Consider the following 18,081-nt stretch of genomic DNA (forward strand, 5'->3'; position numbering starts at 1 on the left):
CACACGAGTAATTTCTTTCTTGAGACCAATGTTTCTGGAAATTAAGGTTTTTAAAGCTGTGCTGGGAAATGTGTGTTTCAGCATCAACCCAATTGGATTTCAGTTTTTGTTCATCCGTCTGTAGCCAGTTGCTTTAAAAAATCTATCTTTCTGTCTGCAGGAGCTACAGTTTGAAGAAAGGACAGCTGGAGAGGGACTATGCACAGGTAAGATTGGCAGGACTTCTCTTAAATAGAGACACCTACCTTAGTTGCTGTTAAGGAACCATGTTACCTGTGACCATCACTCGTCAGATCATGTTTACCACCATATTATTACTATTGCTATTTTGTATGGGTGCACCTATTGTAGTTTTCTAGATGACCACCCATTACCGATCTTTTCAAAGCCCGATCAACTGATTCCAATTTTGGCCGATAAGATCAGTGAATGAGAAAGAACTGGCCGATCACGATCTTCCAAAATTCTGGAAGTTGGGGCAGATTTATGGGCGCACAACCGCCATTTTGTAATGGATGATCTGTGGAATGTGTCACAGATTAGGGTGATGGCCTGCAGACCTTACAGACTTGGAGCTCATCGCCAAAGATAAATTATCAGCAGTGGATTGAGGCAGTTTCATGTTAATTGCTATTTCCATGGAAACATTTGAACAGCAGGTAAAATGAGGGTTTTTATTTACCACCAGTAAAGATTTTTCTATCTATTATTTGGAAGGGTTTTAAGGTTATGTACAGTTTTAACTGAAAACATACAAATGGGATTTTAGATTTTTAAATTGACCAACCTCACATCTACATTGCCTGTGCTGCTCATTGTCCTTTGTGTGATTACACAAGCGGACATTGCTCTGTGTGTGACGGAGTTCTACCAAATACAGGCGAAACGCTTACTGAGTTTCAAAAGTATAAAAACTAAATGAAATCAAAAACTGCTATATGCAGGCTATGGTGAAGTTTATATAAAACTTGATCTGTTCTGTAACACAAGGTAATATGTTGAATAGTAGTTAACATGATCAAATTTGAAATGGTACAGACAGATTTGTCTTTATTTTCTACGGGCACATGGTTTTAATGTGCTGCATGTCAAGGTGTTTTGGGTTAGATAAGTGAGGAGGCGCATACTGTTCTTGTGTTTCAAGGTTTTGTCCCACCAGTGGCTTTTATTCATTAGCTGAACAGGAAGAATGGTTGAGTTAGAAGGGGAAGGCATGCAGCAAATGGCCTGGATCCAGGTCTGCAACCCCGGACAGCTGAGCCCCTCGATGCTCCAGCTTGAACCTTTAGATCCCGAGTAGCTAAAACTGTTTTGTACTTTGAGTTCAATGGTTCATCTCAAAGAAAGATCACAACTGTCAAGACATTCAGCATTGAATTTCCTTACTAAAATAAAATAAAGAAAAACAGAACAGACAGTTGCACTTACCACATTTACGTACATTTGAAGATGCAAAATCATTGTGAGAAAATCTTAAACAATTTCACATGAAACTTGCGGAAGTATTCATGTGCTTTTACTATGATTTTATGTGCTAGCTTGACTACTTTACATTAGTGTATATTTGTGAACTGGAAAAATGATAAATAGTTTTCAAGATATTTCTTCAAATACAACAATGATGTGCATTTGCAATTGGCTCTCCTCAAGTTAATACTTTGTAGAGCAGCAATTGCAGCTCTTTAGTGCTCTGTTTCTATTAACTTTTTGTGTCTATGGAGCCTAAAATTTCAGCCATTCTTCATAACCAGTTGCTGAAGCTCAATCCTATTTCATGTAGAGTTTCTTAGACAATTTTCAAGCCAGTGATGTGGCACAGATTATACTCTAGAGGTTTGACCTTTGATCTTTAACACATACCTATTCCTTCATTTAAAATGTCTAGGTTGCAAACTTTCATCCCAGTTTCAGGTCTTTTGTCCACTCTTAATAAGTTTTTCCTGTGTTTAGCTTCAGTTTTCTGGATTTGTTTTGAAGAAAAGCATCCTCGCAGCACCTCACTGCCTCAAACGTGCTTCTCTGTGATGATTGTGTTTTCTATCCACATATAATTTTGTATATACACCAAAGTGTTTATGTCCAGTCATCTGACCAGAGAATCTTCTACCAGCCTTTCATTCTGTCCCATAAATGACTTGTGGTTCCATGCAAATGGGACTTCTTATGACTTTATTTCAACAATGGATTTCTTCCTACTTCTTCATAAAAGTCCGATTTATAAAGAAAACAAATTTCTTAACTAAAGCTGTGGATTTCTGAAGTTAATTAGGAGACTTCTGAAAATTATTGGTTTTATTTACGACTGCCGCAGTGAAGGAGGTTGAATACAAAATGAAAAAACACACTTTATATATTTTTAATATAAAAGCATGTCACTGGCAGGTTTTTCTTCCACTTGCCAGCTATCCACCACTGTGTCTTGGTGTAATAAGTGAAACCGCAACATTATCTGGCTGTAATGTGACAAAATTATTTGGTTTTTTTTTTACCAACAGTTTCATTACAGCCACAAATAAAGGGAGGAGCAGAAAGGAGCATATTTAGGGCAGAATGTCGTGTGCATTGTGTGTGTGTGCAGTGTGTGTTCTCATTTGCATGGTTCTTGAATGATTTGGTTTCCTGTGGTCACACTGACAGAATTCAGACGCTCATTATCTCCCTCCATGCCCACATTGCTTTGCCCGTCCCCCGCCTCGGGATGCTCTTCCTCAGCACTGTCTGCTCCACCTTAGGGAGGGAGGCTGCCTAGCAACAAGCCCTCTAATCAGTAAGACAATGGAGGTCCTTCTAATTGTAGGTGTGTGTTTGTGTGGAAATGTCTGAGCACAATGGACTTTAAGAAAGAAGAAAGATTTTATGAGGGGAATCCTTAAAATAAATAAGCTGATTTACTCTGTCCTGTCATCAGAAATCGTAATTTTGCTGCAAGCGTATCTTTTGCCTTTTGTTGCTTTTTCCCACAGACACATTCCAGTGTAGAAGGGAGAAAACATTTAGGGGAATTTAAAGATGCTTAAAAAGATGAAAGCATGGCATGCACAGTCAAGATAATAGCTGGACCATTTGAGTGGGAGAACCACAAAATGCCAAAGAAAGTGACGACGCGGTCATTTAACCTCTGTCTCTTCAGTTTGTCAAAGCAGGCGTCTCCCTGTGAGAGAGTCGACTGCAATTACCAGCAGCTAATTAAGGGATCCATGTCCTCTGTGTGTGTGTGTGTGTGTTTTGCATGTAAGAGTTAGCTGCTTGTCTCGTGTTTCCCCTCCTACGACATCAACATTACAGGGATAGTTTCAATCTGAGGTCACACTTCACTGTTCAGCCCAGTACAGAGCAGCGGCCCGCTTTCTGTGGCTGCTGCTCCCTTACTCTGTTCCTCTGCAGACACACCGCGACATATATCAGAATTAATATGATGGGGGAGTTGAGGTTATGTAAGGTCTGCAAGGTTTTTATGCATGGTAAGAAGTGGAATGCTTATTTATAGTGAATGATTTCCAGGAAAACAGTTTTTTTTGTAACTTTCTATTTTTTTAATCAGTTTAACTTAATTTTGCAATATCATAAATGCAAAAGAACATATAAATAAGCAAATCATTCAATTAATTTTTTTAAATGACAAAAATATTTTATCATTTTATTCCTTTAGTGTACGCTTTATCCTTTGTAGTAAACAATGCACCTGCAGCAAAAAAAAAAAGAAAAAACACTATCAACTTTTATCTGTTGTCTGTTTTATTAGTATATAGTTCATCACAGTTTTTACTGATCTGAGATTTTGTTTTTCTAACAATATTAATGAATAAATAACACTAAAAAATGTTAACCGTCACCTCTGGTAAAGACATGCAAAAAGCTAACTTCATATTTATTTATATAGATTTGTTTGTTTTTAAAACCTTGGTGTTGTTGCACCTTTATGAACTCATACCCTTCCCTAGAAATCCCCTCCATAGAGCCTTAGAGTGCTGTCTTTTCCTAAACTAATCATCTCCCTTCTCTCACTCTGTGTGAGTCCTCTTCCATTCACACTCTCCTCCATCAACGGTGACTTTACTTTAGCTCTTAATCAGCAGAAGAAGAGGTCAGGGTCGAACGAAACCAACACACACGGCTGCAGGAGCAGAAAAGTGCAGACAGGAAGAAAATCAAGTTTGTTGATTGAAGAGGAAGTTGAGGAAGTGAAATGGTTGAACAGAAAGCCACACTAATATCAGGTAGAAATCAGAGACGGCAGGTAGGGACTGAGACAGAGCGCAGTGAGTGGAGCAATGAGAGCAAACACAAAGTAGAAGTATCAAGGTGACTTGAGATTGTTCATTAGCCAAATGGGAAATAAAAAAACAACAAAAACTTCTAATTAAGTAAACTGCACAGAGTAAAACTGAGTGCTTTAACAATAGCGTAATCTATTTCAATCTAGAATACTGTTTTCTTTTTCATCCACTTATGTGGAGAGAAAAGAAGCTCTCAAGGTTAGGTTTAGTGTGTTCCTGGAAAATATGTTGTTTTAAAGAATTTTATTCTTTTTGACATAGCTTCCGCTTTGTTTAATACAAACTGCCAAAAATGACCCATTCAGTGTATTTTGGGATAAAATTTTATCTAGTGTATTTTGTTCACACCTCATTTTTGCCGTTAAAGAAACAAAAATCTGTTTCCCTCCAGCATTTCTTCTAATTGTCTTTGGCTGGTATGTAACCAAGTAAACCTCAGACAATTCCTCAGGATGTGTTCTTTACTGTCAGGATGAAGTTAATAATGACATTTATAAAATGAATGAAATAATTTTAGAAAATTTTCTAGTTAATATGCGACTCCTATAACTTTATAACTTTATAAAATTTGTGTATTTTGCATTAGGTGAAGCCATTCGCACATCTGCTGATTTTTCTTATCTCTTATTTACTCATAAACAGGCTTTTAGTTGCTAAAGTTTCCATTGTTAATTCATATTTTTATGGAAATTCGTAAGACAGAATTTTTTGTGTCCAAGTAAAACAATTGACAAAAATAGATAAAAGTACCTGCTTCCCCGTATAAGATCCATTTTACATGTATGGAAAATACAAAGGGGGGAAAAAAGCAAAAAAAATTTTTTGTGTTTTGTGAGTAACTTAATGTTGTCCTACTATCACAAGTCATTGTACTCTCCCCATTGCACTACTGAAGGAAAGCAAGCAATTAAGTAGCTGTAAAAACTTTGAGATAAAAAAGTTTTATGTGTGAAGAAAAATGAAAATTATTACAGGATGTAACTGCTCAAATTATTTTATTATTAACCTCAATCTCCTCTTTTGTTTTCTTTTCCTTTGTCCATCAACTTCTCTCTTTGGCACACACACAACACACACACACACTTGTCCAGTCCGGACATCCTGCTGTCAGGGCACCATGTTTACCACCATGACCACAAACAGGATGTGTTGTAACTTTGTAACATTGTTTAACTCTGAGTTTATTTAAAAAAAAAAAAAAAAAAAGTTGTACCTCAGCTCGGACGCATAGGAAGGACTGAGGGGTTGCCATAGGAACATGCCATTCAAGTGGCTGTCAGGTGATGACAGAAAAAGGAGGATAAAAGGAGGTGATAAAAGTATTTTTAAAATGTGCGTGAGAAAGTAGAGCTAAGAAAAATGGCCATCTGGATGAAACATGTAAAACATACGAGGAAGCTATAAGTCTCATGGATTGAGACTGAAAATGAAAGGAGACATAGCAAATGAGAGGGAGATGTAGCAGAATGAACAAGCACTAAGTTATTAAATGTTCAGGCTGTCAGCAGTCTGTCTTTGCCCAGATTTTCACTCTTTGCTCTCACTTACAGTAGATAACAAGTCTGTCACCATAGGACTTACGGTGCCTGCTGGCTACAAAGAGATTCTGAGACGGCACACAGAGGAGGTCAGTGACTGAGTCTGACAAAGAAGTAAACGGAGACCACAATGCTACTGCTTTGTGACGTTTTGGCTTGTGGACATACTTTTAAAAATGTGCAGTACATTGCAGAAGCTTTTCTGTGGCTTGATTCTTTTCTCTTCTGTGTTTTATTTGGAATTCTTCTGACAGTATGGAGAAAAAAAGAAATTAATACCAGAATAAAAGATATTACTGCTGTGGTGTTCATTTTGATTAAGCCCTCTTTAAAGTGACACCCCTAAAAAAAAATTCAGTACAACCAAATCCCCATAGAAGTCACCATATTAGTAAATTGACTCCCACTGTATGTAACAAACTTTATAAATCTAGATGTTCTTTGAAGATCTAAGAGTTTTTTTAGGGAACATTGGAAAAAATCATCATAAAGACCAAGTGAGGAGACCGGTCAGGGCTGAGGTTGTGAATAAGCTTAAACTATTTTAAACCATCTTGAATATTTTAAACATTGCAAAGATTACTGTTCAGAGAGCATGCATTGAAGAAGCAGTCAAGAAGGTCCGAATTTTTGCATATATGGACTTTTTGGAAGAGTGGCAAGAAGAAAACTATTGTTGAAAAAAACAAAAAAAAACAATGATGTGTGTCTGTTTTTCAAATCCTGTCCAATTCACATAATTGACTTGAGGTGGATTCCAATGAAGCTCTAGAAAAATCGCATGGATGATCAGTGGGACCCGTACCGGAGCTCAGCCATAACAAACCTTTTTCACACTCACAGTATAGGTTGATGTGTGCAGTTTGAGCTTGAGTTTGAACTAAAAAAAAAAAAGAAAAAAAAGGATTTATAGCAATGAAAAGTAGTGAAAATGAAGTGTCTGTACAGTGAATTATGAATGATCAAGATGTGCAACGTAAGCTTTACCTCCATGATTGCAAACTGATCAAGTGGTAAAATAGATAGTTTCATTTGTAGGTTTTGGAAAAACAATGCAAGATTTTTGAGATGTTTAGAAATTTCTGTTGACTTTTTATCTAAACAAGTTTGAAAGTTTGATGTGAAGTTTTTGTCTAATTTGTGAGGTATTGTTTGAGACTGCAGCTCCGAGGAGGAACTTTGTGGGAGCAAGCATTGAGGCGGCCTCGAATGGCTGCCACAAGCAATTCAAGGATTTCTCAAAAATGCATGACAGAATTAAGGCATATGTGTAGGCATATTGTTGATGAGTGGATGACATTATAGCAAGAAAATTTATTTTACAAAATAATCTGCCATTTAAATTGACTGCAGGAACATAATGGCAGAAATTTTTATTAGAGGCCACCTCCACCTGATTGCTAGTCAAGGATCAGAAGTCAACATAAATTTGTAACAGTAAATTTGAAGAGGCTTTCTCAAAGATGCAGAAAAATGCTGGAAATTTAGTTTGTATGTTTCCTGGCATCTTGCCAGTTATCGTTACACATTTTAAACCATAACTTGGCATCCTTGAAAAGTTTTTTTTATAGAATTTTATGAATACCAGCCTTTAGGACACTATTTATGCCATGAGTTATATTTATAGAGCTCTGAAATTTTTTTTGAAATTTTCCATTCTTCCTTCTTTGTTTTCTCTCTTTGTGGATAATAGTCCTCACGTCTGTCCCAAAGCCTTAGACATTGATTTGTAACCCTTCCGAGACTGAGGTGGATGTTATTTTCTCATCTCTTCTCGAAGGTGTTGTCAGACAGGTTTAAGTGATTCTCGACTCTACAGGTCTGACATTGATCAGGCCTGGATGTGTGTATGAAAAGGTATTGGGGGTAAATATTATTTTCTAGCATCTCTTGGATGTGCTTCCATTCGTACATTGGTATAACTCATTCATATACATGTCCATGCATTAGGAAGGACGTTACATTTTCTAGTTCTTCAGACTCACTTTAACAAACTTGCTCTCAGTCTGTGAAACTTTCATCACCATGGTTCCCACCCACTCCACCCTTCCCTTCAGGGTCAGAGAGGAAGAAAGGGTGACTATCCTTAAAGCAAACATGTTTCCTCATGCACAGGACAGAGTAGTTTTTGTGCAATGGATTTTGTTTTGTATGTGTCTTAATTCTTTGTGTAACATTTTCACTTCTCTTTGGGACTGATCACCTCTGTGTTGCTTGTCAAAGCAAACGTTTTCTCCGTTTTCTATCTAAAAGGAGTCGACATTATAGTGCAGTCCCCAGTTCAAGATGCAATCTCACACTGACTGTGACAGTGAAGTTGTTGTACAGTTTCAAGTTTTAAATATTTCAATTTTAGAACAGCAAGTACTCGTAGCAAAAAATCAAAGTGCCAAGACATAAAAGGTGAAGATTTGAAATATGTGTTGCTACAGAAATGCTAGTAATCATTATCCATCCATCCATACATTTTCTGTTCACCCTTGTCCCTAATGGGGTCCGGAGGGTTGCTGGTGTCAATCTCCAGCTGCATTCCGGGCGAGAGGCGGGGTCACCCTGGACAGGTCGCCAATCTGTATCAGGGCAACACAGAGACATACAAGACAAACAACCACTCACACACACACCTAGGGAGAATTTAGAGAGACCAATTAACCTGACAGTCATGTTTTTGGACTGTGGAAGGAAGCCGGAGAACCCGGAGAGAACCCACCATGCACAGGGAGAACATGCAAACTCCATGCAGAAAGACCCCGGAATCGAACCCAGGACCTACTTGCTGCAAGGCAACAGCTCTACCAACTGCGCCACTGTGCTAGTAATCATTATTTCACAGCAAAAAGAGAGAAGAGGGAGAATACCCAGAAATTATGCACAGATAATGTGGAGGAGGGAGCGCCAGTATTACCACCTGATAAATTTGCCTTTGAGAAACATCATTGTTCAGACAGACAATAAAATAACTACTTAGAAAGAGGGGGGCATTTCTAAATGAGAACTGAGACCTGATTTATATGCAAATCTGAAGAATGGAGCATTCAATGTCTGTTAGGGTTCTCTTCTCTCGTAGGCTGCCTTTGCCTGGTTTGCGTTGTTGTGTTTGGTCTTTCCAGTTTGTTAATAACTTCTTTATTAATGAGTGTTTTGCACAGCCACATACAGATACACACAAAGACGCAAGTGCAGTGTGTCTGTGTCACTGTGCTGACACACTGACCCAGTCTGCAAGATGTGAGCTGGCCTCACTTTCTGCCATAAAGTTTCTGCTCGCACACAAAGGTGCTTATGGTAGGGTAGCTTCAGTTGTGCTGACACAGATTTGACCCAGTGCGCCATTTAATTAAAAAAAACAACAACAAAAAAACATTTTAAATCTGTAGCAGAAATATTCAGCTTACTCCATCCATCCTGTTGAGTTGAGCTAGTCAGAGTTAGGTTGAGATAAGATTAAATGGCTAACAGTGTCTTTTTTTGTGTGACATTATCAACTCAGCCTGCCATCAGTAGGTTAAGCTAATGTAAATTAGACCTACCTCACCGTGAGCAAACTTGAGACCTGCCCTTTTTTATATACATCGTTGACTGCTACTTATTATTTAATTTCATTACTTGTGTTTGTCAGGGCATCAAGTGTAATCTTCTCTCTGAATTATTAGAAAGGTTTGGTGTTATCCTGCTTTTTATGAAGTTCCCTCTTGTTGTGCTTGTGCTTTCAGGCTCTGCAGAAGTTAGCAAGTCAATACCTAAAGAGAGACTGGCCTGGAATCAGCCCCGATGACCAGAGAACAGATTATAGGTGAGTTTGCCTTTATTTTGTTCCGTACAAGAAACTGGATTCTCTTTTTTTAACTCAGTTTAAACTCAGTTATTTAAACAATTTTACAATATATCTGAAAGTTACTAAATGTTATCTAAAATAGAGCTAAAATAAAATCTCTGAGAAAGATACCTAGATCTTTACTGTGTCAAAACCAGAAAATGCATTCATATAGCCTATAATTTAGTCTGAAAAAAGCTGCTCATTCATCTCCTCTGTTCTGCTGAAAACCTAATCTAAGCTCTGTTAGATGAACATATCTGTCAGGTCTCCAACACACCACAGAAGAACAACAAAATACATACAACTCAGTTTTTTGAGTAACAGCTGATTTATAAAAAAAATATTACCTAGTTTACTATACAAACCCTTCACACTGTGGCAAATCAGATCCTCCTAATGCAAAAGGCTCTTGGAGGTGTACACTGTTTTTTGTTTCTCCAACCAGGAATGTGTACGCTGTTTGGAGAGCTTACTTAGAGGGAACTGTTCAGGTGAGCCAGTCGAGACTGAATGTTTGTGACAACTACAAGAGTCAAATATCAGAACCTGCCAAGACCGTTAGACTCTATAAGGAACAGCAGCTCAAGAAGGTGAGTCAGTGTGAGGAGTACGAGTCAAACTTTGTTCTCCGTTACTCTTAAATCGTATTCAGCTTTTTCTTAACATGATTGAGAAAGAGCTTAATTGTGGTGATTAAGCTCTTTCTTTGGCAACTCAACTTTTTCTCTGCTTGCTCCTCACAGACTATTGATCAGTTGAGTGGTATTCAGGCAGAGCTGCAGGAGTCGGTGAAGGAGTTGGCGAAAGCCAAGAAGAAATACTATGACTGCGAGCAGGTTGCACATGCCGTACGAGAGAAGGCCGACATAGAGGCCAAGTAAGTTTAGGAAGGCACTACTTATATAAGGAGAACTTCTGGAAAAAACCCCCATCAAAGATGATTCACAGTGTATGATGCACATATCTTTTATTTTTCTTGCCTTTTGAGCCTAACAGGATTTTTCATTGCAAAGCCAACTGAGCAGAAGAGCATCTGAGGCTTTGCCATCTCACAGTTAGTTCCAGATTTTGACTTGGTGCTGATGAGTGTTGCTTTCCTGCCACCTCTTGGTAGCAGTAGCTATGGTGACATTTTCACTTCACTGAGTTCTCAGCTCTGGCTAGCGTTCGCATCGATTGGATGATCTGTTCTTTATTACTGAGTAGAAATCCAGAGGTGGCAGAAACACTTTTAAGAAAGGGTGATGACGATGAGAAACTGGAATTTCACAGGCACAATCTTTATACTTCAAAGTGCAAAGATCAGAGAAAAGCATAGGACTGACATTATAAAAGGTGGACACAGATGGATAAAAGCCTAAATACTCAATAATTTTATGACAGAAGTCTATACATTTCACCATTAATATACATCATGATGTATAGACAAAATCTGTTCTTCTTATCTGTCTTATTTTGTTCTTTCAGGTCCAAACTTGGACTTTTTCAATCAAGAATTAGTTTACAGAAGGCAAGTGTAAAGGTAAGAGGGTCTCACTATGAATGTTATTGCCTTTGCCCAATGCCCCGCCCACCTGAGACAGACGTGATTTAACATCTTAGATATCTTATCATATCTAACTTTGCTTCTTTGTGAAACAAAAAATTCACACTCAAATATTTCTGATTGAAAACTTTCCAATGTTGCTGAATTAATTAATTAAAATGACTTGGCACAACCAAGAGAGTTGGTCAAAATTCCTCTTGAGCTATGTTAAGTTATTGCAAACATTAATAGCACAAGTGTGTTGGCAGAAGTTGCTTTCACTTTCTGCCAGGTTAGTTTTCATAGCTATTTCTGTTTAGCAAATATTGAAGTTTGTTGGTGATCTAAGACATGTTAGTGCAAATAAAACAAAAAGCAAAGCACAAAAATCTATAACGTTCTTTTTTTATTGCAGTTGAAAGCAAAGAGAAGTGATTGTAACTCCAAAGCGACACAGGCCAGGAATGACTATCTGCTAACGCTAGCTGCTGCAAACGCCCATCATGACCGCTACTATCACACAGACCTGCTGCACTGCATACAGGTACATAACTACAGATAAATTAAGAGCTGAAATTTTGGGGTTTGTGATAAGAAGATATTAGATTGTGAAGAATTTTGAATTTAATCTTTAGCTTCACAAACCAAAATGTATGTAACTGTTTATTAACAGTTGTTAAGCATTTCAGTTAATGTGCTTGCTTGAGTCTGACCAAACATTTTGAAATGGAGAGTGTGCATGTTTGATCTGAAAGTAAGTATGTTTTTTTGTTTTTTTTTACCAAAAGTTGACAAAATAATAAAAGTAGGTAAAGATTTGTTCAACAAGGCTTTTTGACCTGAACACATTTGTTTTTAGGGAGTGATATAATTGAGATATTACCTATCTATAGACTGATGAATGGAGTAATAAAAAAATCCAAATGAAAATAAACAAAAAAAGAGTCAAGTTTGTTTTGCTACATCAACATTTCTACTGCTGACTTTAGACTTACATTTGGGTAAAACCTAGGAGGAGTTTTTTATTCAGCAGAGAGGAAACATTTCCAGGTTTCAAACTTAAATTGGACATTGCTATTTTTTAGGAAAGCATCTTCAATGTAAATCTGCAAACTGCCAGAAACCAATATGAAGAAAATAGGCTGAAGGGAAAAAAATGTGCCTAAAAAAGTGATGATATCACAGTTTTTGAGGCTCTAAAGAGAGTTGCAGCCTTCCACCGTGTTATGATTTGAAATTCATATCTGAGTAAAAAAAAATAAAATAAAAATAAAAGCTGTGTAAGGGATTTTGATTCCCACTATTGTCACAGTAGTGGTTGGTTAAAAATGAGAATGTTCATATAAGCATAATTGCAAAATAAAACAAACAAAAATAAACGACTAACCCGTAATCTTAGGTTTTGCGTAGTTTATTACTGAAACAAGTAGTTAACTGAACTCTTAGTAGTGAATTTAGCTCCTTTAAACCAGGTACACTGACTGAGACACTTTCTTCCTGCCCCTTTCTGAACAAACATGCAATTTACATGACTAATAAAGTGACTCGAGAAATAAGTTCAGCTTTGTGAACTGAAACATTTCTGAGAACCTATTTCTAGCTTTCAGCCTTGCTTCAGTTTCTCTCTGACACACTGGCCCTCAGGCATGTACAGTGTGAGCATCTCCACTTGGAGGCCTCCCTGAATAATAGATCCTCAGTTCACTGCAACAGAAGGACAGAACTGCAGGGAAGTATGGATGTACACAAATATGTTCACGCAAACACACAATGAGAATAGGGGGACACTGCTAGGAGGAAGAAAGCTGTTCCTACTCTCTGCTTATCTTTCTTCTTTTAGTTGTGGAGGTTAGACGATGTCACATGGAATTCTGTAATAAATGTCATTTTGAAAAAATGGTACCAAACTGACATAGCCATTACCTCAGTTTTTTTTTTTTATTACTTTGTTTGTGCAGTAAAGCCTGGCAATATATGCTTTTAGATTCTTGAACTTTTGCAGTGGCTTGCAGAGTTTTGTGTGTCTTGTCACGTTACGACCACTAACTTCACTGTGTGTTAGTGGGATTTTACGATAGACCAACAAAGTAGACCATAGTTGTTGTAAAAGTGAAAGAAAAATTTTCAAATTGTTTAAAATAAAAATTTAACAATGCTTTGGTTTTGTGTTCAGCCCCATTTAGTCTCGTATAATTTTGAATCAGCATAAAATCAAGGTGGTTTTTGAACACCCTCAGAGGTTTATTAGAGGACATTATTGAACAAAATAGTGTCCTCTATACTGTAAATAAGCAAATACTGCTCAAACCTGAAAAAAAAAAAGTTTAAAGATACAAAATATTTTAAACTGAAGCTGAGGTTTGCTTTCCACCAGGACAAAACCCCTATAACACAGTCTGGGCTAGACTAGGATAATTTGGATTCTATTATTTAAGTAATAGCCTCCACCCAAGTACGATTGAGAATCTAAGACAGCCATTTTCTGTCCTTAGACACTCTCCATGCAGTCTGACCAGTCTGACTAACAACATGCTAGTTTGTAAACAAGATGTTGGAAAAAAAAATCACTCTTTAGATTTTAAGCTGGTAGAGATGCACCCTGTCAAAGACTGCTATTCAGCATTACCATCGAGTTGCTAAATACATACTGCGCACTTTTCAGATTTGCATTTGTAGAAAGTGTTAGAAACCATGTACTCTTTTCCTTTGTCTTTACATCTATTTACTGGTATTTGTTTTCTTATCACATGAAATACCAATAAAACACATTAAAGTTTGCAACTGTACAATGAAAAAAATGGGAAAAAACCCCAGCAATGTTTTCCCAAGGCACTGTACAGAGGCTTGTTTTGATATATTTAATTTGAATATAATTTTTCCAGTTATTCTGGGATCTGGCTGCAGCAATAACTTACATCCTAAACATAAACACTGTTGTCCTTGTGGATGCAACAGCTGTAGTAGGAGGTCAGGAGCAGCTCCACGTCTCCCTCTGCTGGTCGAAGCTGGTGCCAATAGTTACTTTTTACACCTCTGTTCTCCTGTGTGCTCTGCTTTGCTCAGGCCAATGCAGTCACTCGCCTAAAAACACACACCGTCCAACTGGCAGCTGTGCCGGGTCTGAGCTTTTTCTGGAAGCTGACTCACTTTGTTTCAGCACTACCATAAATGGCTAAAAAGAGGAGGGGAGGATGGGAAGAACGGGTGAAAAGGAAATGGCCAGACTGATGAGGGAACAAGCAGAGTGAAGTCAGCCAACTGCCCACCCTTGATGACATAATTTCCTTGTCAATATCCTATTGTTTTATGATGCTGTGGTGTGTGTGTGAAAACGTGGGTGCTTTTAATTTCGTACAGCAGCATCTCAGAGTGCTCTGTAAGGATATCAGAAACACCAAGTGAAATAAAAGCAAAATTAAATAGTTTGAACATCATAATTTCAAACAGATCAAATCAAATATTTTAGTATTTTTCTTTGAAGACTCAGGCTTCTGATGGCATTTGGCAAGACATTTGGCCAGATTCGTTTATTTGTGCCTGAATATTGAGAGCTGAAGTGTGAGTTAGTGTGTGGTCATTCTGTTGTTGAACTCTCTTACCTTCCTTTGCAGCTGTGTGAACTCTACATATCTCCTATAAGAACTATTTCACTCATTCACTTTCTTTTATCTCGCCAAATAATGCTGTTAACACCTCCTCAGTTGCGTCCCTCTTCTCTCCATAAGCTTCAGTCTTTTTTTCTTTCTTTTTTTTTTCCCGCTGGCTGATTTGTCTGTTTGGCAGTGTGGCCTTCTTCTTGGCTGATCACTTGAGCCTCATACCTCATTAAAATATCCTTCTGTCTTTTCATCCAAACTTCTAATGGTTGCTGTCAAGTGAAAACAGCTGCTTCGTTTTCTTTCTTACTTATAGTCTTCTTTCTTACAAATGCCGCACAAAGGAAATAAACAAGTTTTTGAGGGTATACAGTTAATTGCCAAAAAGCATTATTATAACAAAGAAACAATACTTACCTACTTTTCTTGCTAAGTTTGTGATACACAATATTGTGAAATTATACTGAACTAACACTCTTCTCAGTGTAACCCTGTTATCCTTTTCTTTGTCTGTCCTCCAGGACTTGGATGGGAGAATCTATGAGCATGTGAAGGACTACCTGGTGGCTTTGTGCCGCACTGAGCTGGAGGCCTCGCAGGCCACTCACAGCACCTTCCAGTTCCTCTTAGAAAAATCTTCCAGGGTGAGTCAAATTAGTTTAGAAGTTCACGTTAGGATGAAGGAACGGCGATTAAAAGGGTTGTGGTGTATAAAATCTTTTATCAGTTTACTTGAATGCAAACTCTGTAAATGTCTGTGAAATTCAGTAGGAGTGGTTGGATTTAAATGTGATGTTTTCAAACAAAACCATAGACCTCCTGTCTCGTGACTTAACGTTGACTCAACAAATGAACTGCAGAGGAGGATAAACTGGGTGATGGCTGCTGCAAATTCTCAACAAATAAGAAATGTCTACCCTACTTTCACCATACCCTCTCACCCATTAGTTCATAGTCTATCCAAAAACCTTTTACCTTCCTACCAAGGTGGTTTTCATAGCAGATTTGTAACCTTTTCTGCCTGATTTGAAAAATGGAGGATTTTCTTCCTAAAAATAATTTTGCAGTGGAATCACTTAAAGGGTGCGTTCACACCGCCCAGTTTAGTTGGCTTTAATCAAACTCTGGTTCACTTGCCTAGAAGGTACAATTTGTTTGAGGAGGTGAATGTACAATTGAAATTTGATGCAGAGCAAAAAAAGCTATCTCAGGTCCATCTAAAAATCTAGGTATCGGTTCGGTTGAAGTGGATTCGGCACGGTTAGGATGCATATGAGGATGCAAGCGGACCAGAAATCCGCTATAAAAGAAGGAAGCAGACTATAGCACAGGGCATTCTGGGTAAATGCATCCAAAACAAAAGCGATAATCTAGCACAAGAGGTACTATCAAAGACAAAAGAGAAATCCTACCACAGCTAAAATCTGCATCAAGAAACAGGTTCTTGTTGCAGCGCCACCAAACCTTTGAACAGGTTTTTCAAAGGGTTTTGTTGATTTGACAGAGTGCAGTGTGAAAGCAAAACACACTAGCTGAAATTTTAACAAATGTTCTTATTTTGCTCTCCAACTTAAATGAGTCTACCAGACATCCAAAGACAACCTAGAGGCATATGCAGCGAATCGGCATCTAAAGCTTTTCATTATTATTTGCCATAGTATTTGCTCAATGATGTGTCCCCACCTGCAAAACCAACTTTTTAAGGGACATACAAGAAACTACTCGTGTTACAGTCATGTGGTTTCAGGAGTCAAGGTCAACAGTCTTGTACACATAGGTAATGTTATTTTTGAAAACGCATATCTTGTTGTTTGTTAAGCCTTTCTTTCACACAAAACACAATTTTTGTTCTCTGAAAATTTACCTCCTGAAAAACCTTTTCCAGAAATGTTCTAATATTAGTAATATATGTATAAATATTAAGATAAGAACAAGTGGAAAATAGTCTTGCAAGTAGATAAGAAGCCTTATCTGGATGCTTTCTTTACTAATCAAACAGAAATGAAAAGCTTGTAAAAAGCTTAGATATCTACAGTCAAAACCTTTTGCATGAAATCCAACAGATGCTCCATTCGTTGAATACCACTGAGGTGGTTGTCAAAAACGTCCAGCTCAGACTTGAAGTATAATTGTGAAGCACTTACCTTGTGTGATCTTGAATGAAAAGGTTGAGTGTTTCCTCCCTCCCCAGAAATCAGCAGCTGGAGTTAGTTTAGAGTTACTGAAGTTCCCTTCGACCGCAGCATAGTCAAAATGAAAGCATTAATAGTCTGCTCTTGTTTCTTCCTCAGATAATACAGGAGTTCAACCAGCAGTTGTTCATGCAAGAGAACCCCGTGTTTCACAAGGCGCACGACTTCCAGTTCCAGGCCAGCGAATATGACATGGTGAGAGTCCCAAAGCTGTACGCACTGATGACACATTAATACCTGTATACGTTGAGGGATGCTCTTTTATTGTTTGTTTATAAACCAGTTTGCAGCAGGACAGTCTAACTCTCTCTCAGACGCTTGACATGATGCTCCTCGTTTGCCAGATGTCGCACAACTGATCTGCAATATCACATTTCTTTCTGTGCACTGATGATCGTGGAGAACTGCATTGATACAAAAGAGACTGAGACGCAACTCTGATCAGTCTCACTTGTGCATTCTTTATACTATACACATAAGATGGCAGCAATAGAACAAAGAGGTGATTCATGTTTTTGTCCATTTGTCACCAGACACAATTTAGCTTGAAGTTTAAAATTAAATACTGTTTGTCCATTGGGAGCTTATCTTATTAGTTCTTTTTTTTTTTTTTTTTACATGAATTTAGGCTAAAAATCTTTTAAATTCAACTGGTTGTTGGATGTTAAAAATGTTTAAGAATTTTGTCAAATGACCAGAGGCTTTGTGAATAAATCATCCAGAGCTGTGCTGTTTCACTCCTTTGGGATCTTGTTAAGTATTTTATGGCTACAATGAAAAATGTTTCTGTGGACAAAGTTCCTAATTCCACTGTGGCGCAGTTCCAGAGTCCATTTCTCTTCTGTATGAGTCACTTTGTGCTCCCGTGTTTCTCATCTACTTTTTTGTGCCTCTTCTGCCAGTTTTTTAGTCCTTTCGTGAACTTTTTCTTCACTGCCATGTCAAATTATTTATACCTCTTGATCTTTTTGTTTTACTTTTTTATCATTACGACTACAAACGTTATTGTATTTTATTAGAATTTTGTGTGATGGTTCAACAGAAAATAGTGTGTAATTGGGAAGTAGAAGGAAAAGGTTACATGTTATTTAAAGTAAACATTTCAAGATTGTGTTTTGAGATTGTAATCATCCCCC

At 37.7% G+C, this 18,081-nt stretch overlaps 2 protein-coding genes across 7 annotated transcripts in view; one reads left to right on the forward strand and one right to left on the reverse strand.

Annotated features, from left to right (window-relative positions):
• The window catches only part of p2ry2.1 (purinergic receptor P2Y2, tandem duplicate 1), a 39,430-nt gene extending 22,398 nt beyond the window's left edge, over positions 1-17,032 (reverse strand). The window contains exon 1 of the mRNA XM_044119040.1: positions 16,898-17,032. The gene's annotated coding sequence lies outside the window, so the exon portion shown is untranslated. The remainder of the gene's footprint in view (positions 1-16,897) is intronic.
• LOC122832369 (F-BAR and double SH3 domains protein 2-like) overlaps positions 1-18,081 on the forward strand; it is a 57,436-nt gene that overhangs the window by 15,913 nt on the left and 23,442 nt on the right. For all 6 annotated transcript variants that reach the window (XM_044119035.1, XM_044119032.1, XM_044119034.1 and 3 more), the window contains exons 3-10: positions 161-206; positions 9,529-9,608; positions 10,078-10,222; positions 10,376-10,509; positions 11,100-11,154; positions 11,573-11,701; positions 15,275-15,397; positions 17,045-17,140. In XM_044119035.1, the coding sequence (XP_043974970.1) occupies positions 161-206; positions 9,529-9,608; positions 10,078-10,222; positions 10,376-10,509; positions 11,100-11,154; positions 11,573-11,701; positions 15,275-15,397; positions 17,045-17,140 (808 nt within the window). The remainder of the gene's footprint in view (positions 1-160; positions 207-9,528; positions 9,609-10,077; positions 10,223-10,375; positions 10,510-11,099; positions 11,155-11,572; positions 11,702-15,274; positions 15,398-17,044; positions 17,141-18,081) is intronic.

Source organism: Gambusia affinis, linkage group LG06, assembly GCF_019740435.1.
Source record: "Gambusia affinis linkage group LG06, SWU_Gaff_1.0, whole genome shotgun sequence".
NCBI classification, from domain to species: Eukaryota; Metazoa; Chordata; class Actinopteri; order Cyprinodontiformes; family Poeciliidae; genus Gambusia; species Gambusia affinis.